General features: G+C 32.3%; 4 protein-coding genes across 4 annotated transcripts; 1 reads left to right on the top strand and 3 right to left on the bottom strand.

Annotated features, from left to right (window-relative positions):
- On the bottom strand, nt 1,040-2,864 carry LOC104731816 (ubiquitin carboxyl-terminal hydrolase 3). The gene is made up of 9 exons (XM_010451301.2): nt 2,705-2,864; nt 2,435-2,566; nt 2,300-2,344; nt 2,101-2,206; nt 1,950-2,008; nt 1,784-1,858; nt 1,657-1,705; nt 1,471-1,547; nt 1,040-1,358 (listed from the first exon to the last, which is right to left on the bottom strand). Exons 1-9 carry the CDS (start codon nt 2,777-2,779, stop codon nt 1,272-1,274), a joined length of 705 nt encoding a protein of 234 aa, XP_010449603.1. The 5' UTR covers nt 2,780-2,864; the 3' UTR covers nt 1,040-1,271.
- On the bottom strand, nt 3,042-5,360 carry LOC104731815 (ubiquitin carboxyl-terminal hydrolase 3). The gene is made up of 9 exons (XM_010451300.2): nt 5,164-5,360; nt 4,906-5,037; nt 4,766-4,810; nt 4,562-4,667; nt 4,409-4,467; nt 4,241-4,315; nt 4,102-4,150; nt 3,922-3,998; nt 3,042-3,388 (listed from the first exon to the last, which is right to left on the bottom strand). Exons 1-9 carry the CDS (start codon nt 5,236-5,238, stop codon nt 3,302-3,304), a joined length of 705 nt encoding a protein of 234 aa, XP_010449602.1. The 5' UTR covers nt 5,239-5,360; the 3' UTR covers nt 3,042-3,301.
- On the top strand, nt 7,029-7,832 carry LOC104731814 (L-lactate dehydrogenase A-like; the record flags this gene model as incomplete). The annotated part of the gene is made up of 3 exons (XM_019233574.1): nt 7,029-7,274; nt 7,441-7,494; nt 7,566-7,832. Coding segments are annotated over 3 exons (567 nt in total), but the record flags the coding sequence as incomplete, so codon positions are not given.
- Nucleotides 13,492-14,593, bottom strand: LOC109127954. The gene is made up of 2 exons (XM_019233573.1): nt 13,721-14,593; nt 13,492-13,533 (listed from the first exon to the last, which is right to left on the bottom strand). Exons 1-2 carry the CDS (start codon nt 14,591-14,593, stop codon nt 13,492-13,494), a joined length of 915 nt encoding a protein of 304 aa, XP_019089118.1.

The raw sequence follows: 19,713 nt of genomic DNA, 5'->3' as shown, positions 1-19,713 counted from the left end.
AAAGAATTACCGGGAGTTTGTGGTGTTTTAGTAAAGGATGTTGCAATGAGGGTTGTTTGTAGATGTCGACACACTCAAAAAACTGATCATCCTTTGCCTAGATACGTGACAAAAACAAAAAAAAATGAAATCGAGATTTTAATCAGATTGATTTTGAATCAAGATGATATTATAAATTCGATTGTTTTTGCTAGTAATGATTTAGAGTTACGTACATGAGTTGTTGCCGCAAGATACAAGAGGAATAGGGCCAAGATCGTTGAGTATTGAAGATACATGTTAATCACTTTTTCGTCTATGTATCTATTCTGAACTTAATCCATTCCAAATTGTAAGATCTCCAATGTTATATATGGTACCAAATATGTTGGAAGGTGTCAATAAGATTGAGGTCTATTCAAAGAATTAAAGTAGTTTCAATTTCTTTCTCTAATGCTTATTAGTATGAGAAGAATAAGGCAATGTAAATCCATGAATCATGGAAACTAATAAATGTTAAAATGTTGACCAAAAGAATAAAAATAAATAAAATGTTAGAATAAGATAAATTGCTTTCAGTTTTATGAGGAAATATTTCAGGATAATATATATTATTCTGATTTATTTCTTTTTTCATCATCAGTGTTGGTGTTGGGTTTCGCGAGTTAGAGGCCCAATCGATAAGCCCGCTAAAAAGCAAACTTCAATCCGGTAAGTGGGCCTGACAAAGGCCCAGGAAGAGAGCTCGAGCTGGAGGACGAAGTCAACCCATAAATGAGGTCGAGATTTCGTAGTTAGGATGGCGGGCGAGATTACAAGAGGAGGCGGGCGAGATTACAAGAGGAGATTCAGTAAGAGTCTTGAAGATTTCTGTTTAAATATTCAGCTTTTGTGAAGTGTTCGAGACATGTAACTTTCCACGATTAAACACAGAAAATCTATAGAAAAAATCCAGTTTGCTTGTTCTTCTTAATTATCGTTGATTTGCACCGAAAGTATGCCCAGATCTTGTTTTTTAAAATCAAATTTCTAGTTGTTGTTTCTGATATCAACAATCAAGTACCTTTTTAATTTAAGATTTTTTTTCCTCTTGTTTGATACAAATTTCTGTAAATGGTAAAACGCATGGATATAGTATTATACTGATCTAAAGTCTAAACCATGATCATCAACTGTAAAATTGTTCAGAATGTAGAAAAACAGAAACCGAAGATATAAAAAACTGTCTGGGTCAATACGTCACAAACTCAAAAACAAGACTAAGAAGGACCTTTGGTTTCTTAAAAAGAGCCTCAGGTTCTCTTCGAGATGGCTATCACATTGAAGTTGAGTGAACCCGGATTCTTCTCAATCATACTCTTTATCACTTTCGTAGCGTCCTGCGAATTTTATTATCACCCAAGATATATACATCAAACATGTGCAAATGTTACCAGTTTGTCTATAAGAGTTACCATTATACGTTCCAAAGATTCAAGAGTTTTATAGTACCTTCAATAGGGTAGCTGGAGAGGAAGCACCGTGTGAAATTGGTCCTGCCTTTCTTCCATCAAGTTCATAGAGTTCACCTGCATTGTATGGTAGAATGAACGGAGGAGTTCCATAAATTATTCCCAATTAAGAAGTGAGTTTGACTTCACAATTCTCAATTTGGTTGTTGATGTCCGAATCTGTTACCTTCTACACAAGCTAAACAGATGAAATGCGTGTCTACGCCGTCTGAAGCCTGAAGATGGAAAAATAGTAATGTAAACGAGTTACAAACTTACATATACATTAGCATCAACGGGAGGTTAGAACTTACCGGTGTATCACCAGCTGTAACAGCTACAGAATGAGCATCTTCTATTTGACTGTCATTCTCAAGATACCTTGCACGCTATCAAAGTATCCAGAAACACATTAGACACGAAGCAAACAAAACACTCAGAATTTTAGTGAGATAGAGAGAGGAAGATAACAAAGCACACCTCCATAGGAGTCATGTTGGCAGTGGATTTGAAGAATTTATCCAGGAAGGATCCCTCGGCTAAAAGAAAAAGCAAAAAGGAGAAAGTTATGGATTAATATCCTCAGATTAAAGAAGAAAAGCACATATAATAACGTTTGAACACAACTCACAGATTTTGATTTCAGAGGTAATGTTCCCAATAGCATGAAGAAGACCAATGGTTCCACAAGCATTACCCACAGTTTGTTTCATGAAGTAGACTTTATCACTATGCGCCTAATCAATTCATTCATCCAACAAAAGAACCACAGAATGAGAGAAGTTGATTAACAGAAACAAAGGTTCCTTCTCATGTAAAAACAAACTCACCTTTTCCTTGATCTCCTTGTCTTGCTCGATTCTCTCTTCTTCACTCTACAGAGCAAAGATCACAACAAGGTTTCAAAAATTCTAAAGAATCAAAGATGGATTTCAAATTTGAAATAGAGAGAGAGAGAGAGAGACCTTTTTGGTGATGGGGTAAAGGAAGAGAACAGCAAGAACAGGCTTTGGAACCATCTCAAGAAGTTCATCGTCTAAGCCAAACACATCATTGCACTCTGCTTCATCTGGGACTAGACCAAGTCCCCATAGAAACTGTACATAACCCGATACGATTAAGGAATCACTAAAAAATAACCTAAGATGATTCTTCCCCAATTTTGCGAAATTCCGGTGATCGGTGGAGTATCTAGCGGAACTAGAAGGGAAAAATTGGGAGAGTAAAGGCAATACCTGATTCATAACATCTGGGTTAGCTTCAAGTGGAAGCCATCTCTTAGTTGAAGAACCCTCGACTGCGGTCGCCATCTTCGGATCTTTCTCGTCTCTTACGATCGAATTTTGCAGCAGAAGAGAAATCAATCTTTCTATTAGAAGAAATAAAACCAACACTTTCTCGCCTCCAAAGTACGAATCCCTTATAGATCATTCCAGAATCAAGCCCATATAGTGCTATTAACGGGCCTGGCCCATTTTGATATTTGCAATCCTATAGACACGAGTTATACACGCGGCCAAGACTCATTTGATTTAATTGGTTTCGAGCACTCATGCAAAAAACACAGTCAGGTGGTAAAACTATGATCACAAAGAGTAAAGCACGACGGTGATCTAGGCCTTATTGCGTGAGTTATCCATGGAAATACAAGATATGAATTTTAAAGTCAGTATGATTCGATTGATCTACAAATATGGCCATGATTGTCAACCGCACACGCACAATATTCGGAAACAAGAACAGAACAGTCAGAATGTACAAAAAGAGAGAACCGGAGAAAGTCATCAACTCAGAAACAAGACTTAGGAGCTTTGGTTCTTGAGAAGAGTCTCTCAGGCTTTCTTAGAGATGGCTATCACATTGAAGTTGAGAGAATCCGGATTCTTCTCGATTATCTTCTTTATCACTTTTGCTGCGTCCTGCAAGTATAATATCACCCAAGATATTTAACATCAAAGCTATTCAAGTATATACAGGTATATTGTCTAATAATACACAACCATTGCATTTCCTGGATTCTTTCCCCATTTTGATAACTCTAAGCTTAAAGAGTGAAGGGTTTATAGTACTTAGATAACTCCTAAGCTTAAAAGAGTGAAGGGTTACCAGTGGCGGATCTAGCCATTTATTTTACCGGGGGCAAAAAAAATTTCTATAATATATGCTAAATAATATAATAATTTTTTATCTACCAAAATTAATTTAGAAAAGGAGAACCTACAAAAATTATACTGAATGAAAACTCATTGTATGTTATGTGTGAAAAAAAAGAAACAAAATGGCAAATAACTTTCAGTTTTGAGAAGTGATTCTCTTAATGGGGGCAGAAATCATATTTTTAAGGGGGGCAATCCATTAAACTCTTAGAAATGTATAAGGAAATTACAAAATTTGACGGGGGCAACTGCCCCGTATTCACCATACGTAGATCCGCCCTTGAGGGTTACAGTACCTGCAACAAGGTAGCTGGAGAGGAAGCCCCATGTGAAACTGGACCTGCCCTATCTCCATCAAGTTCATAGAGCTCACCTGCATTATATGGTAACAGACAGAGTGTCACAATTTAGTGCCAACTTGGAAGTGAGTTTGATTTCAGTATTTTCATTTTGGTATTGATATAGAAATTTGTTACCATCTACACAAGCTAAACAGATGAAATGCGTGTCCACATCATCTGGAGCCTGAAGATGGGGAAAGTAAAAAACAACCAATGTAAGATCCAAAGGACCAAGTTACAGATACATTAGCATCAGTGGGAGGTGAGAAGTTACCGGTGTATCACCAGCGGTAACAGCAACAGAATGAGCATCTTCTATTTGACTATCATTCTCAAGAAACCTTGCACGCTATCAGAGTTCCCATGGACACATTAGACACGAAGCAAACACACTAAGGAAGATCAAATATAAATATAGGAGAAAGACAAGATAGAGATACACCTCTATAGGAGTCATATTGGCAGTGAATTTGAAGAATCTATCCAAGAACGATCCCTCAGCTAAAGATTAGAAAGGAGAAAGTGATAACCCATAAGGACTCATATCCTTAGATTAAAGAAGAAGCACAAAGAAAGCCTGAACTAACTAACTCACAGAGTTTGATTTCGGAGGTAATATTCCCAACAGCATGAAGAAGACCAATGGTTCCACAAGCATTATCCACGGTTTGTTTCATAAAGTAGACTTTGTCACTATGCACCTGTCATACATCAACACAACAACCCATGAACGAGACTTAACTACCGAGACAAGGGTTCCTTTTTGACAACAAATCAGATAAAAAAAAAAAGAACTCACCTTTGCCCTGATTTCTTTGTCTTGCTGGATTCTCTCTTCTTCACACTACATAGCAAAATAAAGATGGGATTTTTTTTCCCCAATCAATACAAGCAGAAATGATCAGAATCATAGATGATGGATTGTTACAAAGAAGAGACCTTTTTGGTAATGGGGTAAAGAAGGAGAACAGCAAGAACAGGTTTTGGAACCATCTCAAGAAGTTCGTCGTCTAACCCAAACACATCATTGCACTCTGCTTCATCTGGAGCAAGACCAAGTCCCCAAAGATACTGTACAGAGCAATACGCACAATCACTATTAAAAAAAAAAACCCTACTAATCTGAAACCATTTCTTCCGGTGATCGGAGACGAGAATCGACCAATACTTTTGAGGAATTAAAGAGTGAAGCAATACCTGATTCATAACATCTGGATTAGCTTCAAGTGGAAGCCATTTCTTAGATGAATAACCTTCGTCTACGGTCGCCATTTACGTATGTCTCTCGTCACTTTACTGTTTCCCTCGCGATCGAATTTTGCAGAAGAAACTCAGAGCAATTCTCCGGCTCCAAGATACGAATCCCACCATCAAAGAACGATGCCACATACTAAAAGCCCATACAACCAGGGGTACTCAAAACGATATTGGCCCAATAAATAATGTTTAATTATACAGTAGAATACATATATTAATTTAATTTAAAAACAAAAATTATATATAGCTATAATACAAATGTTATATTTTTCCTACAAAAAAAAAGAAAATTTATATTTTTCATTTTAAATAAATGAGTAAATAAATAATAAAAATGATTTCGTAGGTTAAAGACATTTTTTATATACAAGAAATATTTTTATATTATAAATGTACAACATCGACTATGTTTAAATACTTGTTTACTCCATCGTTTTTTTTTTTCTTTTTAACTCTTTAATCTCTTTCATACTCTAAATTTCATTAAAGGTCTATTCATTATACGGAAAATTAAAATTGTGAAAAATATTTATGGTACAATTGTATAAGTGCATATTTTATAGACGAGGAAGTTCCAATACTTATCTTGTGTGATTAGAACTCATAGGTTTCTATTTTGTCATTCTTCAAACGATGAGAATAATTGCATTCTGTATTAGATCAAGTTTTTGCCATTTTGACGCACCATCCCTTTCTAATCGCATTCTGCATGTGGTTGTCGAGTGGGGGAAGAAAGACATACTTCAAATGATACAGTGGTTCTCGTTTTGTTAGATCTAACCCCTGTTTTAGAAATCGCTAGGCGTTAGTCGGACGGTGAGAGAGGGCCTAGCGATTAATCGGAAAATCGGATTTAAATCGGAAATTAATCGAAGACTAGTTTTAGGGGTTTTATCTATATATATCTATAATATATTAAAATTGTAACATATTGCTAGGGCTCATTGGTGGTGCAGTGGTTTGCAGTTGAACCTAAAATCCAGGGTCTACGGGTTCGAGCCGCAAAACCTCTTTTTGGGATTTTTTTTTTTATTTTTCTTTAATGAATACAAATTTACGAAAATGTCCTCATCTTCTTCCTCTTCGATATCGATCTGAAAACCTCTGAAAACCCTAATTTAAGTTGGGTTTCATTTTCTTTCCAATTATTCGTCATTCAACTTTGTTATTCGTGTAGTTTTAGCCCTTATATGATAGATCTACAACAAAAATCATAGTTAGAACATCAAAATCCTTAAAAAAATTTTTTTTTTTCCGATTCCCGATTTTTTGGCCGATTGGGTTGAAATCGCGGCGGCAGAAAGGTGCCTAGCGTGTAACCGGCGATTCCTCGGCCGCCTAGCCCGATTTTTAAAACAGGGGATCTAACTAACACATCTTGTGGTCTGAATTCATTAGTTTAGTGTATTAGGGCATGTTTATCGGGGGTTGTAAGGGGAGTTTATAGATTTTTGGTGGGTTAAAATTAAATCAAAAGAAAAGAAAATTAAGAAGAGACTCTCTTATATTATAACCCGAAATCGTTCATAAGAGACTGCAACGTGTCAAATTTTCGTTGGCCAACAGAATAATAGAAAAGGGAAAAAAAAATTTTTTTTGCCGACAAACGAGATTAATTTTCTCTCTTTCTCTCTTTCTCTCCCGATAAACTTCTCTCTTTCTCTCCCGTTCAAAGTCTCGATCTAAAGAAAGATCTGCAGATCAAAGTCTCTCTTTCTCCCGATCAAAGTCTCGATTTGTAATGTTTGTGTTTAGTTTATGGTGGGTTGGTTGTAGTATTATCCGATTGATAAGTGATGGTTTAAAGGATTAGGGTTCTTGAGAACCATGTGATCCGTTGCTCTCGCCATATCATCCCTCCACTCGCTAAAGCTTCCCCTGACTCTATCTTGATCATTGTCTCTAATCCTGTTGATGTTTTGACTTACGTTGCTTGGAAGCTCTCTGGTTTCCCGGTGAATCGGGTGCTTGGATCTGGTACTAACCTCGATTCTTCTCGGTTTAGATTCTTAATCGCAGATCATCTCGACGTTAATGCTCAGGACGTACAGGTCAGTTTTGTGTTGGAGCTTCAATTTTATATTTTCTTTTAGTTTCAATTGGGATTAGATGATTGATAAAAGGTTTGTGCTTTTTGGTAAATACTGATTAAGAAGTGATTTTGTATGATAAAAACCTATGCTTTAGTGGTTTTATACTGGAGTGATCACTGATCAGGTGATAATAGCTCATAATGTATTGTTGAGACTTGAGACGATCAGTTGGTTTTGTGTAGGCATTTATTGTAGGAGAGCATCCACCAAAGCGTAGTTGGTAGCGCCTATGAAGTCATTGGACTCAAGGGTTACACTTCTTGGGCCATTGGTTATTCTGTTGCTAATCTAGCTCGCACTATTCTCCGTGACCAGCGCAAGATACATCCTGTCACGGTTCTTGCTCGTGGCTTTTATGGTGTCGATGGGGGTGATGTCTTCCTCAGCCTCCCGGCTTTGCTTGGACGCAATGGTGTGGTCGCTGTGACCAATGTGCATATGACTGATGATGAGTCTGAGAAGCTGCAAAAGTCGGCTAAGACTATATTGGAGATGCAGAGCCAGTTGGAACTTTGAATAAACCACATCGCTCTGCTTCAGTTTTATAACTGTTGTTTTGTTATGATCATCAGTCCCATGGATGATAGTGTTATTGTTGATCTTTTCATGTTATGTAAATGCTTCTTTTTCATGGAGATTGGAGAATAATCCCAACTTGAGTTCTATTATGAGTAATGACGGAAACATAAGAATGAAATGATGGTTTAAGAGATGATTAGTTACAACTTACAACACGGACTTGAGTGTGAGTTAGATCAATCGACACGGTTGATAATATGAGGCTTTAATGACTGCGTGATGTAGTCATATTTCATTCATTAAAATAGCACAAAAACCCGTTTTCTTATGAGGAAAATCCATTCTTCTGAAGCTTTAACGAAAGGAGTGAAAAAAATAAATGCTTGCAACATGATTTGGTTGAGAATATTTGGGCAAAATTTGGAGCAAATCAGTATTAAAATTAATCATTCTCTCCATTTATAAATTGCATTTCTGTTGTAATATGTATTAATGTTTTTATTATATTGTGTATGTTTGAAAATTAATTAAAATGCATTATTTTCTAATTTTATAAAATCTTAAATGTTTACACATTTATACCACTTCTATTCTAATTAAAATTTAAAAATTTTAAAAAACAATATTTTCAAAAATAAGAGACCCAAAATAACAACCTACCAATAAATAAGAAAATTTTATCTAAGAGATCATGGGTTATTATATTTAAAAAAACACACAATTAATTCATATAAAATTTAATAACCCCCCTACTAACATACTACCGATAAACTTGCTCTTAGTTTACTAGTATTAACCCCGACTTCGAACAGGAATTTTTATCTTTCTAATATAATTAATGTTTTATAAAATACTATATATCTATCTTAACATTTTTGGAGTATATTTTTGTGTCATCTTTTTTTTTCTATTTGTATCCAAACAAGTCACAACTAAATTCTCTACAATCTTTACAACCAAACACAATCATTTCCTTATTTGATAATATTAATTTCAAATTTCCTAAAATCTATCTACCTAATTTAAAGCAATATGTTAGATTAAAATATAATTCTGCTTTCACTTTATTTAATCTTATAAATAATTATTTGAATTACTATTTAATACATAACGTTAATAAAATTTTAGATTTTTTTTCAGCATATGATGTGATTTGAATTTTTATAAACGGATATATATATTTTTTTAAAAATTGTTTTAGGATTTTTGTAACCAATCAAGTATATTCGGATATAGATTATTTTATATTTGAATTATTTTAATATATAATGAATATTTACAATTAAAAGGCAAAATATCACATGATGAGTTATATTGTGCGAAAGATTTGGATCAATACGAATATAAATTTAATTACCATTAATTTGGTGTGACACCAATAATTTATCATTTCTATATTTTGCTAACATTATCAATATTAGAATATTAGATATATTAAATTGAGTAAGTTATGATAATGTAGAGAACAAATTATTTTGTAGTAAACTGCGGGTTAAATCATATAATCTACCGTCAAATATAATTATATAATCTTACACTAAACAAAACTAACACATAAATATAACTTAAAATTTGATCTATCTTAACATTTTTGAAAAACAAATTTGTGTCATCCTCTTTTTTTCAAAACGGGTCAATTTTAATTTAAACAAACAAACCTGATTGCACTAATCAGATCATGCTTTAAATCCTTAATTAATCAGAGTAGTTAATTATAGATATATATTCTGAAATAAACGTATAAGGAAATATATCTACCAAAAATCAAGCATTTAATTAAATAAAATCTTTAATCGAGAATTTTTATCCCTAAATTATCTCTACTTCAATGATAATTTTCTTAAAAAATTAACAGATTTTAACATTATTCCAAAATATTAGAAACAATAATATTTTCTCTAATCAATTCTACCCAAACAATTATTTGTTTGATTTTGATACTCTTTCACTACCATCGACTTGGTCGGGATTTTTTTCGATTTTGTTTCTCTCATCGATAAGAACTCTAAAGTGAAAATATATGAACTAATTTATTGATTCGAAATTATAATGACATATTTCAATTTACTACAAAATATTTGAATTAATTTCTTCAAAATGCACGGGATTATAGATTTATATAACAAACAATAAAAATAAAAAAATGGACCAATCCTAGTATATACTACTTGCAAAGTTGCAATTGCTATAGTAAATACTAAATACTGATCTAAGTCATCCATCATCACATCCGGCTTTCTCTTTGTATTGTTACTTTTTTCTTCCCCTTAACTACTCCTCAAAATATTATTTGATTCTTCTGAATCCTCTTATCACAATTTACAAAACTACACCTGGCCAAGCATAAAATATACTATTTTACTGTTTAGAGCGGGATAGTAGTAGATATGTGTTATTCTGGATAGACTAATTATTCCATATCAAAACAAAGGTGACAAAGGTGATGGACACTTGATCTAAGAGCAATGCACATGCACTCCATGTTAACAAATAAGGATTTGAATTCGTATCAATTATAACGTGGGTTAAGATTACAAACAAAACTTAATTAACCCTCTAAATTTTCATTCAGTTGATGAAACCAAAGTAGACAAAAAAAGACCAATTATCAAGTCGAAGAATACTAATTTTCTGATGAGTTTGACTTGTTAAAACCTGGTTTAAGATTCATGTGTATAATGGCAATATCTAAAGAACTATACCCAAGCGATGGCCGATGAGAATATGATCAAAAGAACGTTATAATTAAACTTGCTTCCATAACTCAGTGAAAAGATATAGATAGAGATGATGGAACTGAGATAAACCTATATCGAATGCAACTGATTTTTCTTTGAATCGATGAATCATAATTATAGAAGAAAAAAAAGATGAGGCAACGGAGAGCATGTTAAGATTATTACAGTTTATCATTGTGAGTTTTATTTTATTATATAGAAGAATCTGGAACGGTTTTAAAAATCGTGGTGGTTTTTTATTTTTTATTTTTTGAACATCTGAACTTTATTAAACTTGTTAATGTTGATACAAATATGGGATTAACCACCTTGGTGGTACTGTAAAGTATTGATACAGACCATTTATTAAAGGAGCTTTACGACATAAGGTATCTGCTGCAATATTTCCTTCTCTGTTGATATGATCCAAAGATGACGTAGGGTGTTTTGACATCCAATAGCGAATATCATATAGGAGAGTACCGATCTTTGAATGATCACCGGTCTTGTTTATCAGATCCACTAGTTCTCGATTATCATTTTCGAACCATACATGTTGGAGTCCATAAGCCCAAGTTACTTGTAGAGCATGGAGAAAGCCAAGTGCTTCGGCTTGAAGAGCTGATGTCGAGGATTGTAGTTTTGCACAGCCTGAGTAGAGAACGTGTCCTGTTGAATCTCGGATAATCCAGCCTGTACTTGTATAAGGTCGGCCATTAACATAACCACTGTCAAAGTTACATTTTATCCAACCAGAGGGAGGTGGAGTCCATTCCCGATTGTTAATTCTCAGTGTGTTGCTTCGGTTGTTTGGGATCCAGGAAACTCTGTTCTTTGTTGCTGTAGCTGTGTTGTCTCTATCCATTCAGTAACATCGTCAATTCCCCTTTTTATTTCATTTGCAGCACTGCGATTAATTTTTTGGAATATGTAGTCATTCCGTGATTTCCATATTCGCCACATCATCCAGATAGGGATAGCTACTTGGTGTTGATTGAGGGATGAGCTCTTTTGTAGACTGATGAGCAAGCGCGTGTTGGTCTCATAATCATTCGTAAAAGATAGTTGTTTCCCAATGTAACTCTGTACCATCCGCCATATGGTTTGTGCGTACGGGCATGTGAAAATGAGGTGGTTGATTGTTTCATCTTCCAAACAGCATCTTTGACATAGCGGGTCTGCTGGTATTGATCTTGTCCGAAGTTGTGTATTTGTTGCTAGGGCGCCAGATAAGCTTCTCCAAAGAAAGTGTTTTATTTTTGGAGGCAGTTGAATTTTCCATACCTCTTGTTTTAAATCTGTAGAGCCAATTGGTGGGAGGATAATGTCTTCGTCAGAAAGACCAACATGAGTTGCAACCCAATACCCCGATCGAACTGTATACTGCGCGTTTGTTGTATAGGCCCATTCATATGTATCTTCCTCTGCATACTGTGAGAGATATAGTTCTGAAGCTATTTGTTGATCTTCAGGTGTGAGGACACCTTCAAAAGTTACCGGATCCCATTCTCTGCTGTGTTCCTTCCATAAGTCTGCAACTTTCATGTGAGGATCAATAACCGGACCCGCTGCAGGACGTGGTGGTAGCGTTGGTAGCCAAGGGTCTTCCCATATGCTTGTACTACGGCCATTACCAAGACGTACACGAAGGCCTTGAGATAGTAGAGCTTTACCTTCTTGGATAGATTTCCATCCGTATGATGTATAGTGACTTGTAGTTGATTTCATAAAGGTAGTTCTAGGATAGTACATACCTTTATAGATGCGAGCGAGTAGGCTATTTGGATTCATGAGTATTCGCCAGGCCTGTTTCGCAAGTAGTGCTCTGTTGAAGTTATGGAGGTCTTTAAAACCAAGGCCTCCTTCTTTCTTTGGGAGAGTCATTCTGTCCCATGCCACCCAAGGTATTTTTCTTCTTCCATTTTCTTTTCCCCACCAAAAGGCAGAAACAATACTCGTAATTTCATCACATATAGTAGAAGGCAACATGAAACAGTTCATCGAGTAGACTGGAAAAGCTAGAGCCACAGCTTTAATCAATATTTCCTTACCCGCTTGGGATAGATATTTTGTCGACCATCCCACTGTTCTTTCTTTGACCTTTTTCACAACATGTTCAAATAGTTCAACCTTCTTCCTGCCAAACTGCTCTGGTAAACCCAAGTATTTGCCTCCACCACCCACTCTATTAATACCCAGAATCTGTTGTAGACGTTGTCTTTTCCATTCTGGTGTCTTCATTCCAAAAATTTCAGAGGATTTCTCAAAGTTGATTTTCTGTCCTGAAGCATGTTCATATTGCTGAAAAAGTCTCGCCATATGTTGACAGTCTTCAGGTGTTGAACGACAGAAGAAAAGTGAGTCATCTGCAAATAATAGGTGTGATATCGAGGGTGTATTCCTGTTGAGCTTTAATCCATGGATCTCTCGATTAACTTCAGCCTTCTGTATCATTTGACTCAGAACCTCAGCACAAAATAAGAACAAATATGGTGAGAGGGGGTCACCTTGGCGTATACCTCTTGTTGGATGTATATTTCCATATGGTGACCCATTGATAAGGATCTCATAGGATACCGATCTAACACAGGCCATGATCCAGTTTACCCACCGATAGTCGAATCCCAGTTGAAGCATGACTTTCTCTAAGAAGTTCCATTCCACTCGGTCATATGCTTTGCTAATATCGGTTTTGATGGCGAGATATGTGCTTTGACATTCTTTCTTGGCTTTGAGAGCATGTAATAGTTCATGAGCCACTAAAACATTATCTGATATATTGCGTCCTGGAACAAAGGCTGCCTGGTACTCTGAAATAACTGATCCTAGACATCGCTTTAGCCGCATCACCAATATTTTTGAGATTATCTTGTAGTGTACCGTACAGAGGCTTATTGGTCGGAAATCAACCATATTCTTCGAGTCAGTAACTTTTGGTATCAGACAAAGCTGAGTCTTATTGATTCTTTCATCAAGTTCCCCTGTTTCAAAAAATTGACGCACCATATAACTCACATCTGAACCAACCAGGTCCCAGAATTGTTGATAAAAGGCAGCCGTAAAACCATCAAAACCTGGAGCTCGATCCGCCCCTATTGAGAAAACTGCTGTTTTTATTTCTTCATCAGTTATCGGAAGCAACAAATCTCTGTTCATGTCGCTTGTTACTTTGCAGTCAATTCCAGCAATAATATCTCCAAGATCGGTATGTTGTGATGTTGTGTATAGTCGGCCATAATAGTCTTCAGCTACTTTCCCAATAGCATCATCTCGAAAGTGTTCCATACCTTGGTCATCAATAATAGATTTTATTCTGTTTCGAGCTTTTCTTGTCTTTGTAGAGGCGTGAAAGTATTTTGTGTTGCGGTCTCCGAGTTGAAGCCATGTGTTTCTGCTTTTCAGTTTCCAATACTGTTCTTCCAAACGATAAGCTTGATTCAGATCATTTCGTAGTCGGTGGATTGTAGAGAGAGGCGTGTGAGGGCATCTCTCTGCTGCATCAAGACGGTATTTGAGTGAGTTAATTCGCTCAGCAGAGTTTGTTTTTGTTCTTCGTTTCCAAGCAGCTATCTCCCGCCTACAGTGGTGGATTTTGTTTTGTATACCTCCTTGATTATCTCTGTTTCCAAGACTCCACCCTTTTTTCACAGAAGCAATAAACTCATCACTTGTGGAGAATCTTTTGTCATAATGAAACTGACCTCTCTTTGGGCAATAAACCTCCGCAATGCCAATGATAACTGGTGTATGATCTGAACCAGCGAGAGGGAGAAATTCTGTTTCAGAGGCCGGGTACATTGCTTGCCAATCTGAATTTATAAACACTCTATCCAAGCAAGACTCAATCGTTTCTTGTTGTCGTCTACCAACCCAACTGAACTGGTTTCCTTTGAAACGTAGATCCTTCATGTTGCAACAACTAATCATATCATTGAAGTTTCTGCAGCTTGCAGTACTTCTCTGTCTACCACCCTTTTTCTCATCTGGTCGTAAAATCTCGTTAAAATCCCCACACATCATCCATGGACCAGTTCTGTTCATTGCTAATCTTTGAATCGTGGTGGTTTTTACATGAGAAAAAATAGGGATAATCTAGAATGATGGATGGATTTGTGATTTTAGTTTTGGTATAATAGTTTTCTAATTACATTCCTACTTTTACACGATTTTGTGCACATTTATTTTTTTTTGTTTTCTTTAATTTTTAAAAAAAAATTCTGATGTGGCTTAATTTGATTGGACAAGTGACTTGTATTTTATAGGATAAAAGATTTTTTCTTTAATAAAAAATAAATTAAATGTGATAGAATATAGTTAGTTATGACTGAGTAAATTAAAAGTATTTAGTAAATCATGAAAACTGTAGATATATAGAGTATCTAATTTTTGATATTTATTATTTTTAATGAAAATATAGTACTCACCGATTAATCCATCGTATGTACGAATTTAGTCCACTTGGAAGCCATCAAATCATCAATCACATTATAAGAAATATAGTAGTTTATGTCTAATCTGGAAATTTTCATGTTTAGATAACATTTTAGATATACTAAATTAATCAACAATTTTTTCTAATTGGTTAGAGAAAATAAAGGATTTTTAACATGTATCAACACCTAATTGCCGCTAACATATCTTTCAATTATGCTAATCACAATTATATTCGTCAAAAGAAGTTAAAACTTTACTTAATCTTTTTTTAAATAAAATTAAGCTTATTTAATTTTTTTTATAAGAAAAGAAAAAACCTTATTATTAATAACCTTATTATTAATAGATCCGATTCAAAAACCCTCATAAATTTTAACTAGCACCGCAAAGATGAAAAATAAGATGATATGAGATTCTATTATATATACAGATTGCTTGGAGATTTCTGTTTTATTTTTAATATCATTTGGGTTTACAAATCCCAATCTCTACTTAGTACAAAGTACAAACAAATAAAAAAGATGAAAAAGACGGATATCAGTCGTTCCTAACGTTGTAAAATGCAAAATCATTTGGAAAAAAAAGCTGAAAGAAAATCATTTGACACTTCACTTTAACCAAAACAAAAAACTGACCAAAATTTTCTCTCATGGTTTCAAACCTTTTACACTTAGTATAAAATGTCTACAAAAGGCTGTCTATTTGGGTTCTAAGTTACTATTATGTATTATATAAACAAAAAGAAAACTAAATAAATGTCTTATTGTAAATTTTTGATCAAGAAATGTATTTAGTTGAGTGAATAACAATTTATAGTTGTAAGTTTTTTTCACTAGTATTCAGATCTAGCAAATTTAGTTGTTTTTACAAAGATGAGTAATTAGGTTTCTCGATTATTTATATATATTGTTAATTTGATATATTATCGCAGCTTTTTCTCTCTTTATATCTAACATGATTTCTTTCTTTGTCACTTTTTTTTTGTATGGGTAAAATAATTTATTTAATTGTGCAAGCAACTTTTGCAAATATAGATAGTGTTTAACAACTAACTAGGAGATATCTCGTGCTTAAAGCACGGATCAACATTTTAAAAAAAATATATAATATAAGAATTAAAATTATTATTATATTTTTTTAAAATTTTGTTTTTTGAGATAATATTTATTTTGAATTGTTCTGTCAATCTATATATGTTTATTTGAATCCTACTATATTAATTGGGAAGTACAAATATAAAACTAACCTTAAAATGAGTAAAAAATTACATTCAATTACCATTAGAAATTTTTAATTAAGCTTAATTAATTAATTAAATAAATATAATTAATTTTTTTTTTTAAAACACTCACAGATAAAATATAAAAAAATCTAGAAAAATATATTTTCTCTCTCTAATAAATTATGGACGAAATTACTAAATATTTAAAAAAAAAAATAAATAAACCAATCAGAATTTTAAAAACTAAGATTTTATATCCAAATATACAATATAATTTGTTTTTTTTTTGACGATAATTTTGTTTTGAATAACTAAATTTCGAAAATTTTGTTAAAATTTCAAAATATGATTCTCCTATCATCTTTATTTTATTTTATTTACAAATTGTTTGGAATTTTTATATAATATTTATGATTAATAAAGTACATAATTTTTCTGCATTTGTTGTGATTTGAATTTTTAAAAAACGAAAATATATTAAATAATCTATGAAAAATGTATGTTTTAATTTATACATTGGCGGGATGGTAAAACTAAATTTATATAGATGATAAATTAATAGTTTTTATTTGCTCACAATTATAATATTAAAATTACTACTTTATATTTCACAAAATAATGAATCAAATACAAGAAACAAACAATATAAAACTGTAATATAAGTTAATAAAAAAATAGACTAATAGATTTATAGAACAATGAAAAATAAATATTATCTCAAAAAAAAATATTTTTAAAAATATGTAACAATAAATTTTATTATTATATTAGAAATTTTTTAAAAAATGTTGACCCGTGCTTAAAGCACGGGGTATCTCCTAGTACTAATTATTTTAGAATATTATAATATTTTATTTTTGATGTATATTACAATTTTATATTGTTTGTTTGTTTTATTTGCATCAATATTTTGTGAAACATGAAGTAGTAATTTTAATATTATAATTGTGAGCAAATAAAATTTATAAATTTATCAACTATATAAGTTTAGTTTTACCAACCCGCCAATGTGAAAATTAAGACAAACATTTTTTCTATAGAATGAGTAATATATCTTCGTTTTTAAAATTCAAATCACAACATACGCAGGAAAAAATCTGCATATTTATTAATCATAAGTATTATATAAAAGTTCCAACCAATTTGTAAATAAAATAAAATAAAAATAGGAGAATCATAATTTGAAATCTTAATAAAATCTTTGAAATCTAGTTATTAAAAATAATTTTATTGTCTACTTAGATACAAATCTTAGTTTTCAAATTCTGATTGGTTTATATTTTTTTAAAAAAATATTTAATAATTTTCGTCCATAATTTATTAGAGAAATCAATACTTTTTTTTGTTAACTAATAATTATCTGTCTTTTTAAAAAAATTAGCTGTTAATTTTTTTTCAAGTACAAATTAGTTTTGATTTGAATAGATTTTTTTTTTTACTTTCCAAGATTTTTTATTTATTTTTGATCTGTCAATTTGTTTTATTTTTAATTAGTTATAATTAATTAATCTTAATTAAATTTTCCTAATGGCAATTGAATGTAATTTTTTACCCATTTTAAGGTTAGTTTCATATTTGAACTTCCCAATTAATATAGTAGGATTTCAGAAATACCATTATAAAAAAATTATTAAAAAAATATTTTCAGAAAATTCTCATAATTTTATTATTATTACATAAACTAAAATAAATTAACATAACTAATACAAACAACCCGCGCATATGCGCGGGATATTATCTAGTACTACCTCCAAATTTAGATGTCCAAAGATTTCATCTGTTGGATTAGGAGTGTTCAAAGATCTGAGCCGTTAAGATCACAATGAGAAATCTATGAAGGAATTCATTAATTTTCACAGCAAAATATTTTGAAAATATTTCTAAATATAATGAAATAATGAAGAGACGCATACAACATTTAGGTAGATTATCAAATTTATAATGTATTAGCCGCCAGACTACATTGTGTCTTACTCTTAAACTAGGAGATATCCCGTGCTTAAAGCACGGATCAATATTTTTTAAAAATGTATAATATAAGAATTAAAATTATTATTATATTTTTAAAAAAATATATTTTTTTGAGATAATATTTATTTTGAATTGTTCTGTCAATCTATATTTGTTTATTTGAATACTAATTATTTTAGAATATTATAGTATTTTATTTTTGATGTATATTAAAATTTTATATTGTTTGTTTGTTTTATTTGCATCAATATTTTGTGAAACATGAAGTATTAATTTTAATATTATAATTGTGAGCAAATAAAATTTATCAACTATATAAGTTTAGTTTTACCAACCTGCCAATGTGAAAATTAAGACAAACATTTTTTCCATAGAATGAGTAATATATCTTCGTTTTTAAAAATTCAAATCACAACATACGCAAGAAAAAATCTGCATATTTATTAATCATAAGTATTATATAAAAGTTCCAACCAATTTGTAAATAAAATAAAAGAAAAAGATAGGAAAATCATAATTTGAAATCTTTGAAATCTAGTTATTAAAAATAATTTTATTGTCTACTTGGATACAAAATCTTAGTTTTGAAATTCTGATTGGTTTATATTTTTTAAAAAAATATTTAGTAATTTTCGTCTATAATTTATTAGAGAGCAATACTTTTTTTTGTTAACTAATAATTATCTGTCTTTTTAAAAAAATTTAGTTGTTAATTTTTTTTTCAAGTACAAATTAGTTTTGATTTGAATAGATTTTTTTTACTTTCCTAGATTTTTTTATTTTTGATCTGTCAACGCGTTTTATTTTTAATTAGTTATAATTAATTAATTAATTAATTTTAATTAAATTTTCCTAATAGCAATTGAATGTATTTTTTTACCCATTTTAAGGTTAGTTTCATATTTGTACTTCCCAATTAATATTGTAGGATAATGGTTGATATGCGACTGTATTTGATCAAAATTTTAGAAAGTTCAAAAAAAAATATTTTTTTTTGTCATCTTTATTGCTTATATAATGTATGTTAACATGCTAATGCATTACAATATACGCAAGCTAAATGGTTTGAAGGTGGTCTGTTCCATAAAAAGGTTGGATTAGACACAAATACTGACTGGATTTGTGTTGCTGAGCTACTTACTAACTTTTTCAACCATCATTGTTGATAACACATTAGTTAAAATTTGCCATTAACTGATTTTATAGACATGAAAATCATGAACATCATCTCGCAATACAGGCTCAAGGACATGTGGAACCAATGCAATAACATGAAAACCAAGAGGTAAAGAAGACGCATAGTTCGCTAATCTATCTGCCAGACGATTAACTTCCCTATGCACATGAGTAATACAAACTATTCAGTCCCTTGTAATAAAGTCATGGCACAACCATACTAGGAACGACAAAGGATGAGAATCAACTATCCCTTGCTTTAAAAAATCCACCATCATCTCTGAATCCACTTCCAATTCCAACCTCATGACTCGTTTCTCCCAAGCCGTATACAGCCCATAGTATACCCCCCCCCCCC

Source organism: Camelina sativa, chromosome 12, assembly GCF_000633955.1.
Source record: "Camelina sativa cultivar DH55 chromosome 12, Cs, whole genome shotgun sequence".
NCBI classification, from domain to species: Eukaryota; Viridiplantae; Streptophyta; class Magnoliopsida; order Brassicales; family Brassicaceae; genus Camelina; species Camelina sativa.
Note: the sequence above shows the minus strand (reverse complement) of the source record. Positions and strands in the feature narration are given on the sequence as shown.

Excerpts from the sequence above, each read along its gene's own strand:
- LOC104731816 (XM_010451301.2), bottom strand. The coding sequence starts at position 2,779 with ATGGCGACCGCAGTCGAGGGTTCTTCAACTAAGAGATGGCTTCCACTT. Across the intron at positions 2,345-2,434 it reads TTTACCCCATCACCAAAAAG|AGTGAAGAAGAGAGAATCGA; the intron begins GTCTCTCTCTCT and ends TTTGCTCTGTAG. Across the intron at positions 1,706-1,783 it reads TTACAGCTGGTGATACACCG|GCTTCAGACGGCGTAGACAC; the intron begins GTAAGTTCTAAC and ends TTCCATCTTCAG.
- LOC104731815 (XM_010451300.2), bottom strand. The coding sequence starts at position 5,238 with ATGGCGACCGTAGACGAAGGTTATTCATCTAAGAAATGGCTTCCACTT. Across the intron at positions 4,811-4,905 it reads TTTACCCCATTACCAAAAAG|TGTGAAGAAGAGAGAATCCA; the intron begins GTCTCTTCTTTG and ends TTTGCTATGTAG. Across the intron at positions 3,389-3,921 it reads CTCCAGCTACCTTGTTGCAG|GACGCAGCAAAAGTGATAAA; the intron begins GTACTGTAACCC and ends TTATACTTGCAG.
- LOC109127954 (XM_019233573.1), bottom strand. The coding sequence starts at position 14,593 with ATGAACAGAACTGGTCCATGGATGATGTGTGGGGATTTTAACGAGATT. Across the intron at positions 13,534-13,720 it reads TTGCTGGAATTGACTGCAAA|GGGAACTTGATGAAAGAATC; the intron begins GTAACAAGCGAC and ends TTTTTGAAACAG.